The sequence below is a fragment of the Astyanax mexicanus genome, chromosome 9 (assembly GCF_023375975.1).
Source record: "Astyanax mexicanus isolate ESR-SI-001 chromosome 9, AstMex3_surface, whole genome shotgun sequence".
Classification (NCBI taxonomy): domain Eukaryota; kingdom Metazoa; phylum Chordata; class Actinopteri; order Characiformes; family Acestrorhamphidae; genus Astyanax; species Astyanax mexicanus.
This window is the reverse complement of record NC_064416.1, coordinates 38,848,544-38,867,319: the sequence shown is the minus strand read 5'-3', so window position 1 is coordinate 38,867,319 and position 18,776 is coordinate 38,848,544. Positions and strand designations below refer to the sequence as shown.

The 18,776-nt window shown below is 38.5% G+C and overlaps 1 protein-coding gene and 1 long non-coding RNA gene across 4 annotated transcripts in view; one reads left to right on the top strand and one right to left on the bottom strand.

Annotated features, from left to right (window-relative positions):
- LOC125804591 (uncharacterized) overlaps nt 1–18,776 on the top strand; it is a 349,596-nt gene that overhangs the window by 147,305 nt on the left and 183,515 nt on the right. The gene's annotated exons all lie outside the window — the stretch shown is intronic.
- The window catches only part of LOC103024772 (thrombospondin type-1 domain-containing protein 4), a 114,238-nt gene that overhangs the window by 68,733 nt on the left and 26,729 nt on the right, over nt 1–18,776 (bottom strand). For all 3 annotated transcript variants that reach the window (XM_022679829.2, XM_022679830.2, XM_007251880.4), the window contains exons 4-7: nt 11,413–11,729; nt 9,835–10,240; nt 7,053–7,155; nt 4,258–4,394 (exon numbers count right to left, since the gene is read on the bottom strand). In XM_022679829.2, the coding sequence (XP_022535550.2) occupies nt 4,258–4,394; nt 7,053–7,155; nt 9,835–10,240; nt 11,413–11,729 (963 nt within the window). The remainder of the gene's footprint in view (nt 1–4,257; nt 4,395–7,052; nt 7,156–9,834; nt 10,241–11,412; nt 11,730–18,776) is intronic.

Below are 18,776 nucleotides of genomic sequence, written 5' to 3'. Positions count from 1 at the left end.
ACCCAGCACTGGAGTAAGTCTGAAGTCTGAAGAGCTAAATCCAAAGATAAAGGGCCAAATATACATCTCCTTCTGTTTTATAGAAATGAAGCCAAAAGTGTACACCATGTTGTCAAATTTGCAACCAGAGTCTGTGCATTAGAAGAAGAGAGGTGGAGCCAGACTAACCTACTCGTTTAGGAGACCTCCCCCCCACCTTCTCCTAAACCAAGCATGTTTTTGACTACCTTCATTTACTATTTTTTTTCGCACTATAAAATACACTTAAAATTCTTTAATTTTCCCAAAACTCATCAGTGCACCTTCTGTATGAATTTTATCAGTCAGGTTGTAATGCGCAGTAAAGCCACTCCACTGAAGTACAGAGTTATACAGGAGTTTAAGCTTAGGTCTCCAGCACTATTAGCATTAGTCGCTAACTGTACTAAGTGCTAGCTCTATTGCCATAGACCACTGAAGTCGTGCGTCATTCTGTAGTGCTCGTACGGCTTCCGTGTCTAACCGTTTTTTCCCTATGAAAAAAATGAATGGGGTTTTTAAAAACCGCCTCTGTCACATTCTGTGGTAAATAAATATGTTCAGAACCTTGTATGTTTTATTCTGTGTACATTTACCTCCTAAATATCACTGGATCCTCTGAATCACGAGATCATTTAAGGGTCGTAATGAGAAAAATGCTAACTTTAAGCTAATGCTACAGCGGAGTGAACTGACCTCCCGGAGCCGCTGCAGAGATTAGCAGGAGACTGTTTTCGGCGCAACACCAGAGAACTCCAGCCGTAAGTTAGTAGCTTTTTACACACAGCTGAGCCTAATAATGAACTAACTGCGCTTACTGAGAAGAGCTGAGAGTGTCACAGCATAAAATCACTAAAACAGGTCAGTGATACTCCAGAACCAGCTGTAACACGTTTTAACATTTACCCTCTTTACTATGCAGTGAAATAAATTGGTGTTTCTGATTGGTTGTCGCCTCAGTGAGGGCAGGTAGTTGATTAGTTAGTTGTTAGTTGATTATTTGGGTCAGGTGTTGTAATTAGTATAAACTAATGACCGTAATTAAATACTAAACCTGCAGGGAAGCGCTGCCGAACTGAGAGCCATTTTCTCTTATTATCTGCCTTTTAAAGCTCTAACACAGACTACACTGCTCAACATCACACTGCTCAACATTACTGAAAGAGTTTTCACCTGTTTAAATGCTTTAATGATCCTCTGTGAAGAAGCATAATAATCCAAAACGCTTTCTGATGGGAGTTCACTGGCAGAATCCAGTCAGGGGGAAATTTCTAGCCGCAGTGCTGTGATGTCAGTTAAGCAGTAGCTTAAAGTTAGCATTTTTCTGATTACTCCCCTTAAACGATCTCTAAATTCAGAGGATCCAGTGATATTTAGGAGGTAAATGTACACAGAATAAAACGTACAGGGTTATGAACATATTTATTTACCACAGAATGTGGCAGAGGCCAGTTTTTGAAAAGCCCATTCAAATCCCGTATTGACTTGGACTTAGCTTAGACACGGAACCCCAAAGGAGCCCCAAATATGGGCATAAACAACGACTACAAAATGAGGACACGACTTCAGTGGTCTATTCAGAGGTGAGTACTATTGGCCTGTAGCCTGCTGCTAACCCCAGCCAGCACTGCTGAAGCAGCATTAGCATTAGCTAATGAATCATTAAAGAATTTCCCCTCGGGGATCAATAAAGTATCTATCTATCTATCTAGCTGCTAACTGTGCTAAGCGCTAGCTCTATTGCCATTCAGAGTTGAGTACTATCAGCCTGTAGCCTACATGTTTACTGTGTTAAAACAAGCTATGTGGAATAAGCCGCTAGCTAATATCACCCTCGCTTAACAGAAAACTCAGGGTTCCTCAGTGTATCAGTGCTATCAGCTGCATTAGCTGCATAACCACAGCTAGCACTAGCGGTTAGCTACTGATGCTAATACCGCTGCCCCCAGCATTATTGGAAATCTAGAAATGTAAGCTTACTGTAAATAAATGGAAATGCTTTATTCACCCAAATAAACTCCTAAAAAGTTTTTAGGAGAGAAATCTGTGTAGATTAACATCCAGTGTTTGTCTGAATTAAAAAAAAAAGTAAACTTAAATGTTAGCTTAGCTTTATAGGTCTTGCCACCCAAGAAGGAAAACATGGCTTCCAGCGCACCTTACAGTGCAAAAAATATGGTAATTTACAGTGCAGCCTAAAGGACCAGAAACAAAGTGGAGTTTTTTTTCCCGCTGGACACCCAGTTTATTTAGTAACTATACTGTTTCAACAGTAAAAGTGTAGTTTACTCATTTTTAATAAAATGATGCAAATTATTCACTCACAAGACAACCTCTCACAACATATACAGGTGTGGGCATTCCCAAGCTGTTTCTTGAGGTTACACTTCATAACCAAATTGCATACTGCTATCCCATGAATTTCGTCATGTCACTTCTTGTGATGTAAAAACTTTCAAAGAAAATACAGCCCACTAGGAACTCTCTCATCCTGCGGTCACTTTATTGCCATCCGGATACGGCAGTTTTATCACTGAGGATTTATGGAAAACTGTTATTACAGAAGCCCCCCCGAATCTAAGCCCACCAGAGCTACAGAACAAGTTCAGAGACATTAGCATACATATAGCTGCCCTGAGGGTGTAAAGGGCACTGAGCTTCTTCTCAACACGTCTTCCCTCGGTCTGCTACAGTCCTCAATACAAGGGAACAGTGTTCTTCATGCTTCTTTGGTATTAAAAGTGCAAACTGTGCTGGTTTTGCATGGGTTTTGAGTTCCAGCAGTGCTTATCTTAATGAAATCTAAATAACGGAGAGTTCAAGGTTCAGGATGGATCTTAACTACAGGAAAATAAAGAGCAGGGATCCAAAATAAAATAGAATAAAGCCAGCACAGCAGAACAGGACGAAAGCCTGGCAAAACTAACACACCACACCTGTGTGTGTATGTGTGTGTGGGTGTGTGTTCTGTGCCTGGAACAGTTTGACGTTTTCTTGGAAATGGTAATGTATTTTTTTAAAAACAGGGCGACTCATTGAAGGAAAGATTCAGAGAAATGTAATACACATGAGAGACGCGCTTATTACACACAAGCTTTAAGAGAAAACTCAAATCAGAAACATCAACACTGACCTACAGCTAAGAAACAGATTAATCAAGGGAAACTCCACTGCACAACACAAATCAGAAAATCTTTTGGTTATAGGAACAGCCTTTTTTTCACCGGTATACTCTACTGCCCTCTGCTGACCCCAGCCATGACTACACTTCACCAGCAGAGGCTGTATCTTAAACTATACACTATGGATCATGTTTCTTTTCACAAGGATTAGACCTAATCTTGTAGTAAACAGCACTGGCTATTAGTGCATCTAAAAAAAAATTAGTAATTCAGTTCAAAATGTGAAACTCATATATTATATAGATGTATTACACACAGAGTGATCTATTTTAAGCTTTTAATTATTTTATTGCTGATGATTATGGTTTACAGCCAATGAAAACCCCAGAATAATTTTTGGCAGTGTGGGCAGTGTGCCACGCCCTGCTGGAAAATAAAATTCACATCTCCATAAAAGTTGTCAGTGGAGAAAAGCAAGTGCTGTAAGATTTTCCGGGAAAACCCTTCACTGACTTCAGACTTGATAGAACACAGTGGACCAACACCAGCAGATGACATGTCTCTCCAAACCATCACTGATTGTAGAAACTTCACACTAGACCTCGAGCAGTTTGGACTGTGTGTCTCTCCACTCTTCCTGCAGACTCTGCTCCCTTGATTTACAAATGAAGTGTAAAATTTACTGATGATCAGTGATGGCTTGGAGAGACATGCCATCTACTTGTGTTGATCCACTGTGTTATATGAAGTCTAAAGTCAGTTCAGCTCATTTTCCCCAGAATATTTTACAGCACTTCGTGCTTCTCTCTGCTGACAACTTTATAGAGATGCAGATTTCATTTTCCAGCAGGACTTGGCCCACACTGCCAAAAGTACCAATTGGTCTTATATAATATTCAGATTTTTGGGTTTATGTAAGGGTGATTTTATGCTAAGATCTTCTTGAACTTCATGTTTTGTACAGCCCACAAACCTATTCTATCTACACAACAGTCATGTTTTATTACCAGGTGTAAATTCATGTCTTGGTTCAAATCTTATCAGGATACAATCCAGATACAAATCACACGAATGACCAGGTGTAAACAGGTTAGTGCTCAACACCAGCAGCTCCTACCTGACATTTCCCAGCCACACAGATGGACGTCTCATTCTGTCCACATGGAGTCCCATCGATGACCCGCTCTGACAGCCGGACGTAGAAGCGGTACCCAATCGCCCGGCAGTTTAGCTCACACAGCTGATCTTCAGGAACTGTGAAGGTAAGTAGTTATATTTAACCAATGATCTAAGAGTTTCCCCAAGTAGTAGATATAGCATTATCCTTTATATTAGATTATGATCAGAGGTGGAAAGAAACAAATTACATTTACTCACATTACTGTAATTGAGTAGATTTTATGAGTAATTTGTAATTTTTAAAGTAGTTTTTAAAATAGATCATTTTACTTTTACTCACGTACATTTTGATGCCTGTAATTTACTTCGCTACATTGGAAAACTCCCCATTACTGAGTAACAAATGAAATGCTGGAGGAAAAAAAACGAATTGTCTGAATTAAAAAAAAAGAGTTTTGTTCTCTATGGCAGCGCAGCTGAACTTTTTTCATGGCAGCGCAGCTGAACAATTTAATTTATGATTTGTACTTTTTTTTACCTCAAATAATTAAAAGTAACTTTATAACTTTTACTCTAAGTAAATTTTAAATTGAGTACTTTTTTACTTTTACTCGAGTAGATTTTTAGATGGGTTCTTTTACTTTTACTTGAGTAGAATTTTAGCAAAGTAAAGGTACTTTTACTTAATTACAATTGTCAGTACTTTTTCTACCTCTGGTTATGTGCTTATGTCATAAAATTGACAATATATAACAGAGCAACATGTTCGTTTTAATTCAGCAACTTTGCATCTCATTGCTATTAATATAATTAAAATAAAAGGAGGGAAAAACAATCTAAAAATCATCTTTATATATCAGCACTCTGCCAGTGTGACACACTCTGTCACAATTCATATATCAGTAAATAAATGTATTGAAATTACTGAAAAATCAACACAGTATGAGAGTGTGTAATAATTAATTATGCAACGATAGTTTGGCTGTTTGGTTGGTTAAATCTTGGGTAAATTATGGGGAAGATTATGCATTTTTTCTGAACTAAGGCTTAGAAAAACTCTTTAACTCTTTAACATGCAGGGCCATGGTGTTCCTGTCAGGCTACCACAAGAGGGCAGCAATAGAACTAGTATACAGATACAGACAATGCTATGAAGAACAATTTATGGTTTAAAAATCATTGTTCAAATCATAAATTAAAATCAATCTATTAAGTTTATTTAACTTAGCTTTTAACAGCATATGTTGTCCAAACCCCAAGTGAAATCAACAAACCAGTGGTAATTAATAGTCTCAGAAAAACTCTCCTCACTCTCCTCACCTACAAGGGCTGGATAATAATTTGATATTCTTACTTAAAATGAAAAATAAACATCAACATTAATCTTTTCTCTATTTTTTACTAATTGTAAAGAAAAAAAAACTTTTAGTTCTATGTTTGGTCTTATATTAATCCATTCTGTTCTATTCTGATGTTTTAGGTTTTGCTGTGGTATCGTTTTAATATCAATATTGACATATTTAGGCAGGTATCGTATCAAAAGTCATAAATTTGATTTCCTTAGCAAACGTGAACACACACTACTGGATCCTGTGCAGCCTCTGACAGAGCTAGATCAAATTCTACTCAGGTTAGGTAAAGGAGAGTCTGTGCCAGAATAGGGCTGTGAGCACATAAATAAAAATATGTGCCAACATGACAGAACATATTTAGGACAGCCAAAAGTAACATTTGTATTTGGACAAGAGTGAGGGATACGGAGGGATTACAGGCAGACACTACACCGTGACAAACCCAACATACTTAAATTAGGGTGGCATTATTCACGTCTTCATCACTCTAAAAACACAATGACATTCTGACAGATGGTGATGCTATGTTTATTACCACCCAAGATAGACATTCTGTGATATTGTGGCCTTGCTGTTGCTTGGCGACCCCATCTCAGAATCAACGTAACAACTTAACAAGGTGTAAAATCTATGAAAGTGCTGTAAACTATACTTTATACGTCATGTCATACACTGCCTGTCGAAACGAAACAGCAGAGACAAATTAAACAGCTCACTCAAATCATGAAAAATAAAAGGTTCTTTTTATTTTTAAAACAAGTGTTTGATGTAGTACTCTATGTAGACACTGCTAATCTGCCTCTACGCTCCACATATATAAACTAAGCCTGTTTAAACCAGAGACTATAAAAAAGATGGACGCCGTGTCGCCGTTCCCATTCATTTAATGAAAATAAAGCCAAAATCTTCCATTATGTTGGCGATCCTGAAACCCGAGTCTGCGCAGTAGAGGCCAGAGGAGGGAGAAAGACTGTAGAGAGACAGCCGACTCATTTAAATAACCCCGCCCCTGAGGGCTGCCTCCATAGAGCTCACACAGTCTATGGTCCCACCCATACAGTCATTGGTCCCACCCCGGCTAGGTGTAACCCAGCCCTTTTACAATAACCACACCTTTTTGACTAAAGCTGAATAACGTTTTTAAAAATGAATTCTGTGAGAATATAAAATTGTACAATATAAGCAGAGGTTACACTAGCTGCTGCATTTAAATAATGGAGGTAGAATTGCAGTATATTGGAAAAGAAACGTGATTGAATGTTGTCTGTTTTGCCATTGAAACCTATAGGAATGGGTGGGGTTACACAGCTTTCTGCAACCGAACAGCAGGGGGCGCCCGACCTGTGGTGGCTTCACTTTTGAGAGACGATGCTCTGTCCAGCTATACACAGTCTATGGTTTAAACTAAAATATCAAAAGTATATCAGTACAGGACTCTTACCCTCATTGAAAGGTTCCCATTCGTAGAGTCGGCCCATAAACGGGTGGCTGTTATGGGAGGAACACTGGACGTCTCTGACAGGCTTACTGGCTGGAGGACAGGGCTGTAGGATAAATGATGGGTAAATACAAACACTGGTCAGTCATATCTTTTAATAGCTGTGAGATTATGGACAAAAGTATTGGGACACCTGCTCATTCATTACTATTATTTTTTCAATTGCTAAAACACAATTTTGTATACTAGGCTAATTTTATCAATATACCTAACACAATTTACAAAACTACAAACCCAAACTGCAAAATACCATACATATATATATATATATATATATATATATATATATATATATATATATATCCTTAAAAATTATTCACTACAACCAAAACTGCAAATAGCATTATCAAATACACACTAAGCAAAATCACTTTAATAAGCTTTACCATAATAGTAAAATAGTACAAATTGTAGATTTTTTTTTTTGTCTAAATGTCTGTATATTGTCAAGAAGGCGACAGTAAAACGGTTGAAATTGGACTGAACTCTGTTAAATAACAGTGTTTTAATACAGTAAACATGTGACTTTTATGTCAAATTGTTGTGTTATACAGAAAAGTTCAGCACATTTAAAAAGTGCTGTTTTGAATTGAAATTTGAAATAAAATTTGTGTAAAGCAGAAAATGTGTTAAAAGAGTTGGAGACTTGACTTTAGAAGTTGTTATATTCTCTGTGTGTCACTTTAAAATACATTTAAATAACAATTAAATGATAAACATTTAAAACATTTAGCGTAAAAGGAATTGGAAAAAAACTGTAGGAAGAAAACAGTAACTAACCAAGATTTTGTATAATAACCTTCCATTTTTCGAAATAATAGTGTAACAAAATAAAAAATATAACCAAAATAAAGTGATGTAGCAGCAAAAAAAAGTATTGCAGTATTGCAATATTACAATGTCACATTTCTGTAAACTATTTTTGCATATATTATTGTGCATGATACGATATGAAACACCTCACTCTACCTCATTTTAACTCATTATGTCTTAAGAGCATATGCTGCAGAGTAAATAGTGTAATTTGTGATGCTTGCTGTTAATGCAATTCGGGTTTTCTGCTACTGAATGTTGTTGAATGTTATTTTCATTTTTTGTCAATGATAAATGTTATTGCCATGGTTCAACACTAGACATAATTAAGGTTTTTATAAGTAAACTGGTAACAGTTATTAGTATTCATTTTGAATGTATATATTTAACATTTTTATTTAATTTATTATATATTTGTATTTATTTATGTACATTATGTCCAAATGAATACAAGATTATTTTAATAATAATATAATATTACTACTATTATAATGTTGAGTACCTTTTGGGTAGCAAATATTAATGCAATTTATTTCACTGAATCCATAACAGAAGCACATTTAAATAAAGATTCCAGGTCACGCTCTCTGTGCCCTCAGCAGCACTACATTTAACCCCTGACCTCTGCTTCTCAATCTCTTAGGCAGTGGTGTGTGTAAACCCCCAACTCTGTAACATTCCTCCCCCTGGACAATTCCTGTGTTTATGACTCCTGTGAGGAGACATCACCACCCACCACATCCATAGAGCCCTTCTACACTGAAATCAAAATGTAATGGGTTGGGAGCAGTAGCTCTCCAGCCCAGAAGGTTGTAGAACCCAAGTGCAGAGAAGCAGAATACGAAGCAGGTGAACTCGACAGTAACCCCTCAACACTGGTGGAAAAAAAAAAACGAAAACGGGAGAAAAACAAAAACCTGAGTGGAGGGGAGACCCGAACGAGGGCGGAAATGAACTAGCGCCGAGCACAAGCGTGGGGGAAGTAAGCAAAGCTGGCCACCTTATAAACCGGGGAAGAGAGAAAACAAAACAAACGGCTTCTCAGAACTAAACGGGAGTGTTTAAGGTGGACTGGGCTGTGGTTCCGCCAGGGAAATAGGAGGAACTGGGTCGACAAACAAAAAGTGAAACAAAGCAGAGCGCCGGCGAAGCTTGCGCCACTCACACACACATTTATATATATATATATATATTTATATATTTGCTTTGTTTTTGCTTTGGAACTCTTCCATAGAGACCATTTTTACTCCCAGTCCCTTTTTTTAATTATTAAATCATTAACACTGACCTTAACTGAATCAAGTGAGACCTGCAGTTCTTTAGCTGTTGATCTGTGTTCTTGTATGACCTCCTGTATGAGTCGTCCATGCCCTTTTAGAGTAATTTGAAGTAGGCCTTTCACTAATAGGAACGTTCACCAGTGTTCCGTGTTTTCTCCATTTGTGAATAATAGCTCTTACCATGGTTCGCTGGAGTCCCAAAGCTTTAGAAATTAATTGGTAACCTTTTGCAGACTTTGTATTCTCATCTGTTTTAGAATTTCTTCATATCTGGGCATAATGTGTTGCTTTTTTTATATCTTTTAGCTGCTTCATGTTGTCGGACAGGTTGTATTTAAGTGATTTCTTGATTCTACAGGTCTTGTAGTAATCAGGCCTGGTTGTAGTTAGTCCAGAAAAGTTAGTTAATCAAAGTTCATTTATAGTGCCAGGTTGGTTTAAATAGCTAGCTTTAATAAAAATAAAATCATCATTTTAAAAACTGTTTTTTATATATATATATATATACTCAGGTTATCTTTCTCTGCTATTACAGTTTGTTTGATAAGTATGAAAAAAGAAAAAAACTAAATACATCTGTAAGGAGGCAAATACTTTTTTTTAACATACATTTCATACATTACAATTCTTACATTTGTGTTGCACTTCTTGTACAGGCTGGACTCTCCGGAGCAGGAGGAAGCTGGCAGGGGGTTGTAGGGTCTGGTCTGAGTGGACGTTTGGCTGGACCCTGACGTCTGAGTGCCAGTAGGATACTGCTGCTCGGTTTGACTCTGAAGGCCAGAGCTGGGCTGATATAAAGGAACCCAGGTCTGCTGGTTGGTGTTGTGGTGAGAGTTGTGGTGGGTGATTTGGTGAGTATTTCTGTTGTTCAGCTGCTGCTGCTGCTGCTGTCGTCTGTAGCTGTGGTGTCTGTAGTCGGATGGGGGGCGATACTGGTGCAGGTTGGTGTGTATATTTTGGTCGCTCTGTGAGGACATCACATACGGCATCTTCCCGTAGCCGTACATTCCAGGAGTGATGCGGCTGCTGCTCCGCCTTTAAAAACAACATACACACACAAAACAAAAAAAACAAAAATTAACATTCTACATGTTCAGAAGAATTGGAATAATTAGTGTTGTGCTTTGCACCGAAGAACATGTGACCAGATTACTTATTTATAGAGGTGTCAATCAGGGTGCTAATTATACAATGATAATTGTGGTAAAAATTGTGGGAAACAAGTAGAGCAAGACTTTTTAATTCACACTGACCTCCCCCCTCCTGCTGACCTACCTAGATTTCCTTATTACAATTACATGTACAGAGGCTTATACTTGAATTTGTATTTTATTGAGATTTTAAATGATAGACCAACACACATAATTGTGAAGTAAAACAAAAATGATACATGGTTTTCATACATACAGTCTGAGAAAGCTGCAGTTACAGCTGCAAGTCTTTTGAGCTATATCTCTACCAGATTCGCTCATTTAGAGAATGATATTTTTGCCCCATTCTTCTTTATAAAACAGCTCAAGCTCAGCCAGGTTGGATGGAGAGCGTCTGTGAACAGCAATTTTTATATCTTGCCACAGAAGCTCAATAGGATTTAGTCAAGACTTCCACTGGGCCATTCTTACAAATGAATATTCTCTGATCTAAACCATTCCACTGTAGCTCTGGCTGTATGTTTAGGGTCATTGTCTTGTCGGAAGGTGAATCTCCTTTTAAGTCTCAAGTCTTTTGCAGCCTCCAACAGGTTTTCTTCCAGGATTGCCCTGGAGCTGCCCTGGGCTGTGGATTTCTAATGCTTCTCCTTTTAAAGGCAATTGATTGCCCTGGATTTTATTTAGAAGTTTTAGAGTAAAGGGTGCTGTTTTATTTTATTTAAAAAATTGAAAACCATGTATCATTTTCATTCTACTATTTAGAATTATGTGCTACTTTGTTTTTGTCTATCCCTTAAAATCTCAAAAAAATACATTTAAGGTTGTGGCTGTAAGGTGACAAAATGCAAATGCAAAGTTATCCGATTTTTTCCCATATTTTTACCTAACAACAAAGAAATATTCTAACTTCTAAATGCTATAGTAGTAAGTACTTTGATTAATTTGTGTTAAAAAATTAGCTAAAAAAATAAAGCTAAAAAAACTATTAAATAATGTCACACACACATCAGTCCCACAATAAAGACACTAAATGATAGCAACATTAGAAGACTGTACCGTCGCCCAGGTCGTACTTCATTCTGCTGCTTCCTAGGCTGCCCACGGCTGGTGAGGTGTGTATTCCCGCGATGCACTGGCACAGAGGGCCTCAAGGCTGATTCCACGTGTCCCGGTTCCTGGTGCCCCACATGAGGAGCCTGTCTGGGAGTGTATGCTGCAGCTAGAGGGGTGACGGTTGGGAGGCACGGCCTCGTTTGCTGGTGGACCCCCCCACCACAGGAGCGGGAACATTCACCCCATGGGCCCCAGGAGCCCCACGACCCCTGAGGGACGTCATCATTAACTCCCGGCTGGGATTCTGACCTAGGAGAAACCTGAGGCCACATGAAGTGTGCATTACTCCACTGCTCAAAGGAGGAGGTCACGGAGTTAATGAACCTCGTTCAGTCTTCATAAAGCAGGATTGTAGACACACAAAAACGTACAAACAGGACCGGATGAAAATGAATGTTTTTCATTATTTCATTATGTGAAATTAGTCAAACGAATCCAATTAAGACTCGGCAGGTTGCCAAGAACTCTGAAATGCAAAGCAACCACACATCCCGTTCAATTCTGTATATTTCACAGGGTTTATATACTGTATGGGCAGCATGTGTTGACTGTTTTGGTCATCAAAACCAATGTATTTACATTAACCACTAACTACATTAGCCCATTTATGCTGAAGTTACATTAACTTGCCACGTTATATAGGACAGGAACTAGTATCATGTCTATCGACTTTCGCCATGTCCCAAAAAGCTAAAGAAAGCTGCACTGACACTAAATCAAAATCCCATCATTCTTGTCGCCCTTCCATGAGCAAGCTTGCTATCAGACTCACTCACATGATAACACCTCACATATTATACAGATGTGGGTGGTCCCAAGCCATCACCTAATGCAACTGATTTCACGTGTCTTTTGGCATTGACAACAATATGAGTTGAGTTAACTAATTAACTAATACTGATTCATGAAAATCAAATAATTTATTATAAAACCCTTTAATTCTTTAGATTTTAACAGTCATTTAGAGTGTTTGGGTGTGAAACTCTCCATCCTAAAGTCTCACTCATTTCATAGTGATGAAAACTCGAATCAAGTCTCTGAAAGTTTTATTTTATAAAATTGTATTAGAAAAAAAACTTTAAACATCTGATGCTCGAGACGATGTTTTACCTTAATTTAGAGGTAATGTTTTCTGAATGGTGTACATGTTTATACGGAGCCCGGGAGGGGCCGTGGATAAAAAAAATAATAAAATCGAGTGAACGATGTAGCAGTTCGTGCTCACGTTTTCTTTAATTCGAGTGAACGATTTGCAATTCGTGCTCACGATTTCTTTAATTCGTGCTCACGATTTCTGTAATTCGTGCGCACGATTTCTGTAATTCGAGTGAACGATTTCTGTAATTCCTGCTCACGTTTTTATGCGCAATAAGACAAGAAGCTCGGAGGGAAAGGAGCATTTTCTCTCTTGATCTGTTACAGGGGTGCAGTAATGATAATCAGTTATCTACCTTTATAACCTGCTGTTATTAATGCACTAGTGTTACAGTTAGATGTACAGTACAGTGAGCAGATTTTGCCTGGTGGTGGAATCTCTACAGCGCGTGGGGGAGAGCCGTCCGCGGCATCGGTTCCCCCGCCGCCAGACACCTGCCGCGCGCGCAGGTCTTCACGGAGCTTATTTACCAACAATGTAGACAAATACAGTCAATTCCAGTCATGAATAAAGGAAACAAACATTTTACTGATGCAGGACAACTGTGTGTTATTAAAACCAGATCAAAACAAAGTTATAATGCAATGTGCAAATGTGTTTATTAATTTCTAAATAACATTCAGCCAGCCTCCAAGGAAATGCACACCTTCTTAAATCTGGTTACATCATTATTACTTTTATGATAGATTTAATCTATATTTTAATAATTTGTATAATAAATAAACACATAATTCAGAAAATATACATTTAAGAAGTTTATAATTATTATATTTTTTTTATTTGAAGCTTGTGGCATGTTTCTGGGCAGGACACTGTGATTTGAGAATAAGCAGATATTCAGGACATTTCATCAGATATAGAAACTTAATTATTTTAGGAAACATATTGGAATAAATTATCAAATTGATCCAAATTATTATATGAAATGCCTATTTACTAAATATCTTAATACATTGTATTAATAGTATTTTAGACCAGCTATTTTGATTTTATATAGTGTTACATATTTAAAGCAGCTCTTATATGAGCCATTCATAGACAACTGTCACACCTTGCATTAATTTTGTATTATCTTTATTAACTTTTACAGTGTACATTTGGACCTAAGTCTTATAGCTGTATATTTATATAATTATACTTCTTTACGTTATACTATTGTTGAAAATAAGAAATTATAAACAGTTCCACATTGCATTATAACTTTGTTTTGATCTGGTTTTAATAACACACAGTTATCCTGCATTAGTAATGTTTGTTTCCTTTAATCATGACTGGAATTGACTATATTTGTCTATATTGTTGGTAAATAAGCTCCGTGAAGACCTGCGCTCGCGGCCAGGGAACCCGTGCCGCGGACGGCTCTCCCCCACGCGCTGTAGAGATTCCACCACCAGGCAAAATCTGCTCACTGTACTGTACATCTAACTGTAACACTAGTGCATTAATATCAGCAGGTTATAAAGGTAGATAACTGATTATCATCACTGCACCCCTGTAACAGATCAAGAGAGAAAATGCTCCTTTCCCTCCCAGCTTATTGTCTTATTGCATAAAAACGTGAGCAGGAATTACAGAAATCGTTCACTCGAATTACAGAAATCGTGCGCACGAATTACAGAAATCGTGAGCACGAATTAAAGAAATCGTGAGCACGAATTGCAAATCGTTCACTCGAATTAAAGAAAACGTGAGCACGAACTGCTACATCGTTCACTCGATTTAATTTTTTTTTTATCCACGGCCCCTCCCGGGCTCCGTATGTTTAAGTTCATTAAAAAAGTAAAAGTTCTTTTATTTGTCTTCTAAAGGAGAAATGTTGCTTGGACAGAGGGCATGCTGCACAACACAAAAAACATAACCTTGGCCAACATAACATTAATTCCCAGTGCATTACATTTTTATACTTTTACACAGACCCACAACATTGTTGTTATTTAACATCTTTACTGATAAAGGTACAAAGCAAAGTTTGTACCTATTGTACCAACACAACGGGACCCTGTATCTCCTACCAGAGTTCATGAGCTGGTACTCAGGATACAGCACTTGTGAGGCGCTGCCACTATGAGCAGGAGGTCGCAGGTTTGAACTCCCGCTCATGCAGCTTTGCCATCAAGCTACAGGCGCTCAGAGGGAAAAAAATTGTCCCTGCTCCCTCCGGGTGGGTAGATGGCGCTCTGTCCCCACATCACTCCTAGGGTGATGTCCACAGCACAGGGCGTCTGTGAGCTGATGTATCGGAACCGAGCTGCTGCGCTTTCCTCCAAGCGCGCTGTGATGCTGCTCGGCAATGCTGCATCAGCAACAGCTCGAAAAGAAGCAGTGGCTGGCTTCACATGTATCGGAGGAAGCATGTGTTAGTCTTCGCCCTCCTGGTATGTTGGGGCATTACTGGTGATAGGGGGAGTCCTAATGAGTGGGTTGGGTAATTGGCCGTGTAAATTGGGGAGAAAATGGGAAAAATTTGAAATAAAATTATATATATATATATATATATATATATATATATATATATATATATATATATATATATATACATATTTATAAAGGATACACTTGTGTATCAGATACAGTGTTCATTGCTAGCCTACATATCGTCTGCTCCCACAACTACTGCAGGCTAGGAGGGGCAAGGGTGCCCATAATTTTCCCTGCTGTCTTGACTAGGCTCATAATTGAGGTCTTTGATTTAACTGTCAGATTTCCAAACCAACCAATAATGCTGTAGCTCAGAATTGACTCAATAGTTGCTCTGTAAAAAATCAACATAATATTCTTACAGACACCAAATAAGCTAAGTCTACGGAGAAAATAAAGACACTGGCAAATCTTGGTGGAGAGGTCTATGAATACAACATACCGGTAGTCTCTAGAGAGATTTTAACACTATTTAATCATCATCATCAGAACATGTACTATAGAAACTGTAGAAAGTATTGGAACAACTGCCCATTCATTGTTTCTTCAAATATAAAGACCTGTCAAGGAAATTCAGTGAGTTTCACACATTTTAATAGGGGCTCTGTGATGCCCACAAATGATATTCAGTATCCTGGAAATTTCATTTTTTTGAGCGAGTATGAGTGTGGACAAGCAAGAAAGGGCAAGAGATTCAGAGAAAGTGACAAACAAAGCATCCTGATTGGTTTATTTTCATGCTTAGTTGACCAAGGAGTTTTTTTTGGTGGGGAGAGAAAGAGAGAGATAGAGAGATACGGAAAGACCCACATACACAGTGCAGTGCAATGCAATGTAAAATCAAAGAAACTCATCATATTTAAGTGGTCTCTTATTTTTTACAGAGCTGTATCTATAGGAATGCTGGGTCTGAGGGTTCTGAAAGAGAAGGTCAAGGATGTAATTATTTCTCCCTGAAATTATATTTTGCAGGGTGTGATGTCTGGTATTATCCTGCTTTTGTTGCAGCAACTGTCACTATGGTCCAGGGAAGGCTTTCTACTAGATTAAGGAGAATTGCTATGAGGATTTAATTGCATTCAACAACTAGAGCATTTGTGAGATCAGGATGTTGGAAGATCAGCACCCCACCTCATCACCAACTTCCCAGCATATCCAAAATATAGTTCTGGATGGTGCACCACCATCACCAGAACATAGATCCACTGATCCACTGCTCCATTACAATCACACCAGGCTTTAGAGGAGCTTTTTTCCCCTCAGTGTGAAATAAAGCAGAGAAAGTGGCGAGGTCGGCGGTCGGGAAGCCGCTCCTTGATCCGCAGAGTGATGAGAGCAGTCATGCTGGGTGTTAAGAGGAGAGCGCTGGAGGCCACGGTGATTGACAGTGAGAGCCTCAGCAGTGAGTATGAGATGATGAGGGTGAGGTGCGTTGGCCGGGCCACTCGTTCTGCCCTGGACATTCCATGGGAATGGGAAAAGGTGATCAGGGACCAAAAGAGTTCCTATAACCAATCAGGCTAAAGGAAACAGCGATGGAAAGGCAAAACGGCCAATCACTGACCGTCCTTCCCACATTCCACCCATAGTGCGGCGCTCTCTGAGGATGCCCAGCTGTCTGACCCTTCACTGACCCTGAAGATGACAGTGGGCTTGAGTTACAGAAGCAGCCGGCGGGGGGGTCGTCTCTCTGAATAGCCGTCTGGCGTTGACGGACAGCCAGGGGAAAGTCATGCCAGCCATTCCTGCTGTCCAAGCTTTCTTCTCCGCTGGGCCGCTGTCGGCCACCGCTCTCTAAGCCCTCGCGGTAATAATGAACTCATTTAGAGGATGAGAAATGAGTGTGGACAGTGCTATTGGACATGGATGTCAGTGGCATCGAACACACATGGTGAGCCGTGGGTCAGGCAGTGAGGGAGCAGCTGGCATGGGGCAGTGCTGTTGGCAGCAGTAGGCAGATGAACAGAGATGGTCAGTCTATGATAAAACGTTTTTTGGGAGCTTTTGGAGAGGGAAATATGGAATAACTCAGGATGTTAATGCAGTTTTTGTTCAGATTTGATGCATAACATTGAGTTTCCGGATGGAGTTAACCACTGTAGACATTATTGAAAAAATGCCTCACTGCTGGATAACTGGATGGATATAATGAAGCTAATACAATTCCATGAATTCCACCCTTTTTTCCTGTTTTTGTTTTTTTTTTCTCAAAATTAAATATCTTAAAAGCAAAGATACCCTGTGCTGTTTAGCTAGCTGGTTCTTGAGAGCACAGTGTTGGTTGATTTTGGTCATGCTGGTTTTTCTGGTTATGCTGTTCAACCAGCTTCTCCTTGCTGGTCATGATCAGTGATGTCAGTAACTTAGTAACTTAGTAACGCGTTACTCTAATCTGACTCTTTTTTTCAGTAACGAGTAATCTAACGCGTTACTATTTCCAATGCAGTAATCAGATTAAAGTTACTTATCCAAGTCACTGTGCGTTACTCTCTCTCTCTCTCTCTCTCTCTCTCTCTCTCTCCACCTCACACACACACACACACATCGCGTAATCCATAAAGTAACTAAGTTTTTTTAAGGAGTAATCAGTAATCGGATTACTTTTTCAAAGTAACTATACCATCACTGCTCTAGGCTGTGTCATATATGCTTATCAGTTTAACCCTCTATTGTTTCCTGGGCTTGTAGAGCTGATGTCATGTAGGATTTTCTGGTATGAGAGAGGCAGTCAGACAGCTTGTCTTTCTTAAAGCTTTTCTGAATTCGTTTTTTTTCCGTTATGATCAACAGGAAGCCAGGTATGCGCCGGTCGCTGTCGACGTCCAGCAGGGATGAAATTATTCGCTGGTTTAAAGAGGAGCAGACCCTCAGAGTTTGTTTACAGCAAGGCGAGAGTCGAGTTGCCCCCTGGTTTCATGGTGAGTTGGGCCATCTGTGAGCTTTAATCCAAGAAAAACCTCTCTCTCTCTGTCTAAGTGTTCTGCTTATAATTACTGGGTTTGTTATTATTATTATTTCAAAGGATTAATGCTATTTCTTTATATTTGTTTGCAATATTACTAACATAATAAATAATTATCTTACAGCCAATAAATTGAAATACGTGATTAAACGTTTTTGATTTGAGCTCTTTCTCTTTGTACACAGGTATTATTACTCGTGAGGAGAAGCTTCCTGGTCCGTGTTAGCGAGAGGATCTTTGGATATGTTCTTTCTTACTGAACATAGTCTATGACTCCTGCAAGTTTGGGCAAATTTCACTGTATTGTTTATTTTATATTAATTGTTTTTTTTTATTCATGTTTAAAATTAAATTTCTCATGATTTTCCCATAATGCCAAAACAGGTCCACTACCATTTGAAAGAATCTGTCCTAGGCTATCACCTCTGCAAGTTTGGGCAAATTTCATGCTTAAAATTAAATTTCTCATGATTTTCCTATAATGCCAAAACAGGTCCATGACCATTTGAAAGAGTCTGTCCTAGACTATGACTCCTGTAAGTTTGGGCAAATTTCACTGTATTGTTTATTTTATATTATTATTATTTTTTTTTTACTCATGCTTAAAATTAAATTTCTCATGATTTTCCCATAATGCCAAAACAGGTCGATGACCATTTGAAAGAGTACAACATAGGCTATCACCTCTGCAAGTTTGGGCAAATTTTACTGTATTGATTATTTTATAATAATTTAATTTTTTTTTTATTTATGCTTAAAATATTTTTTTTC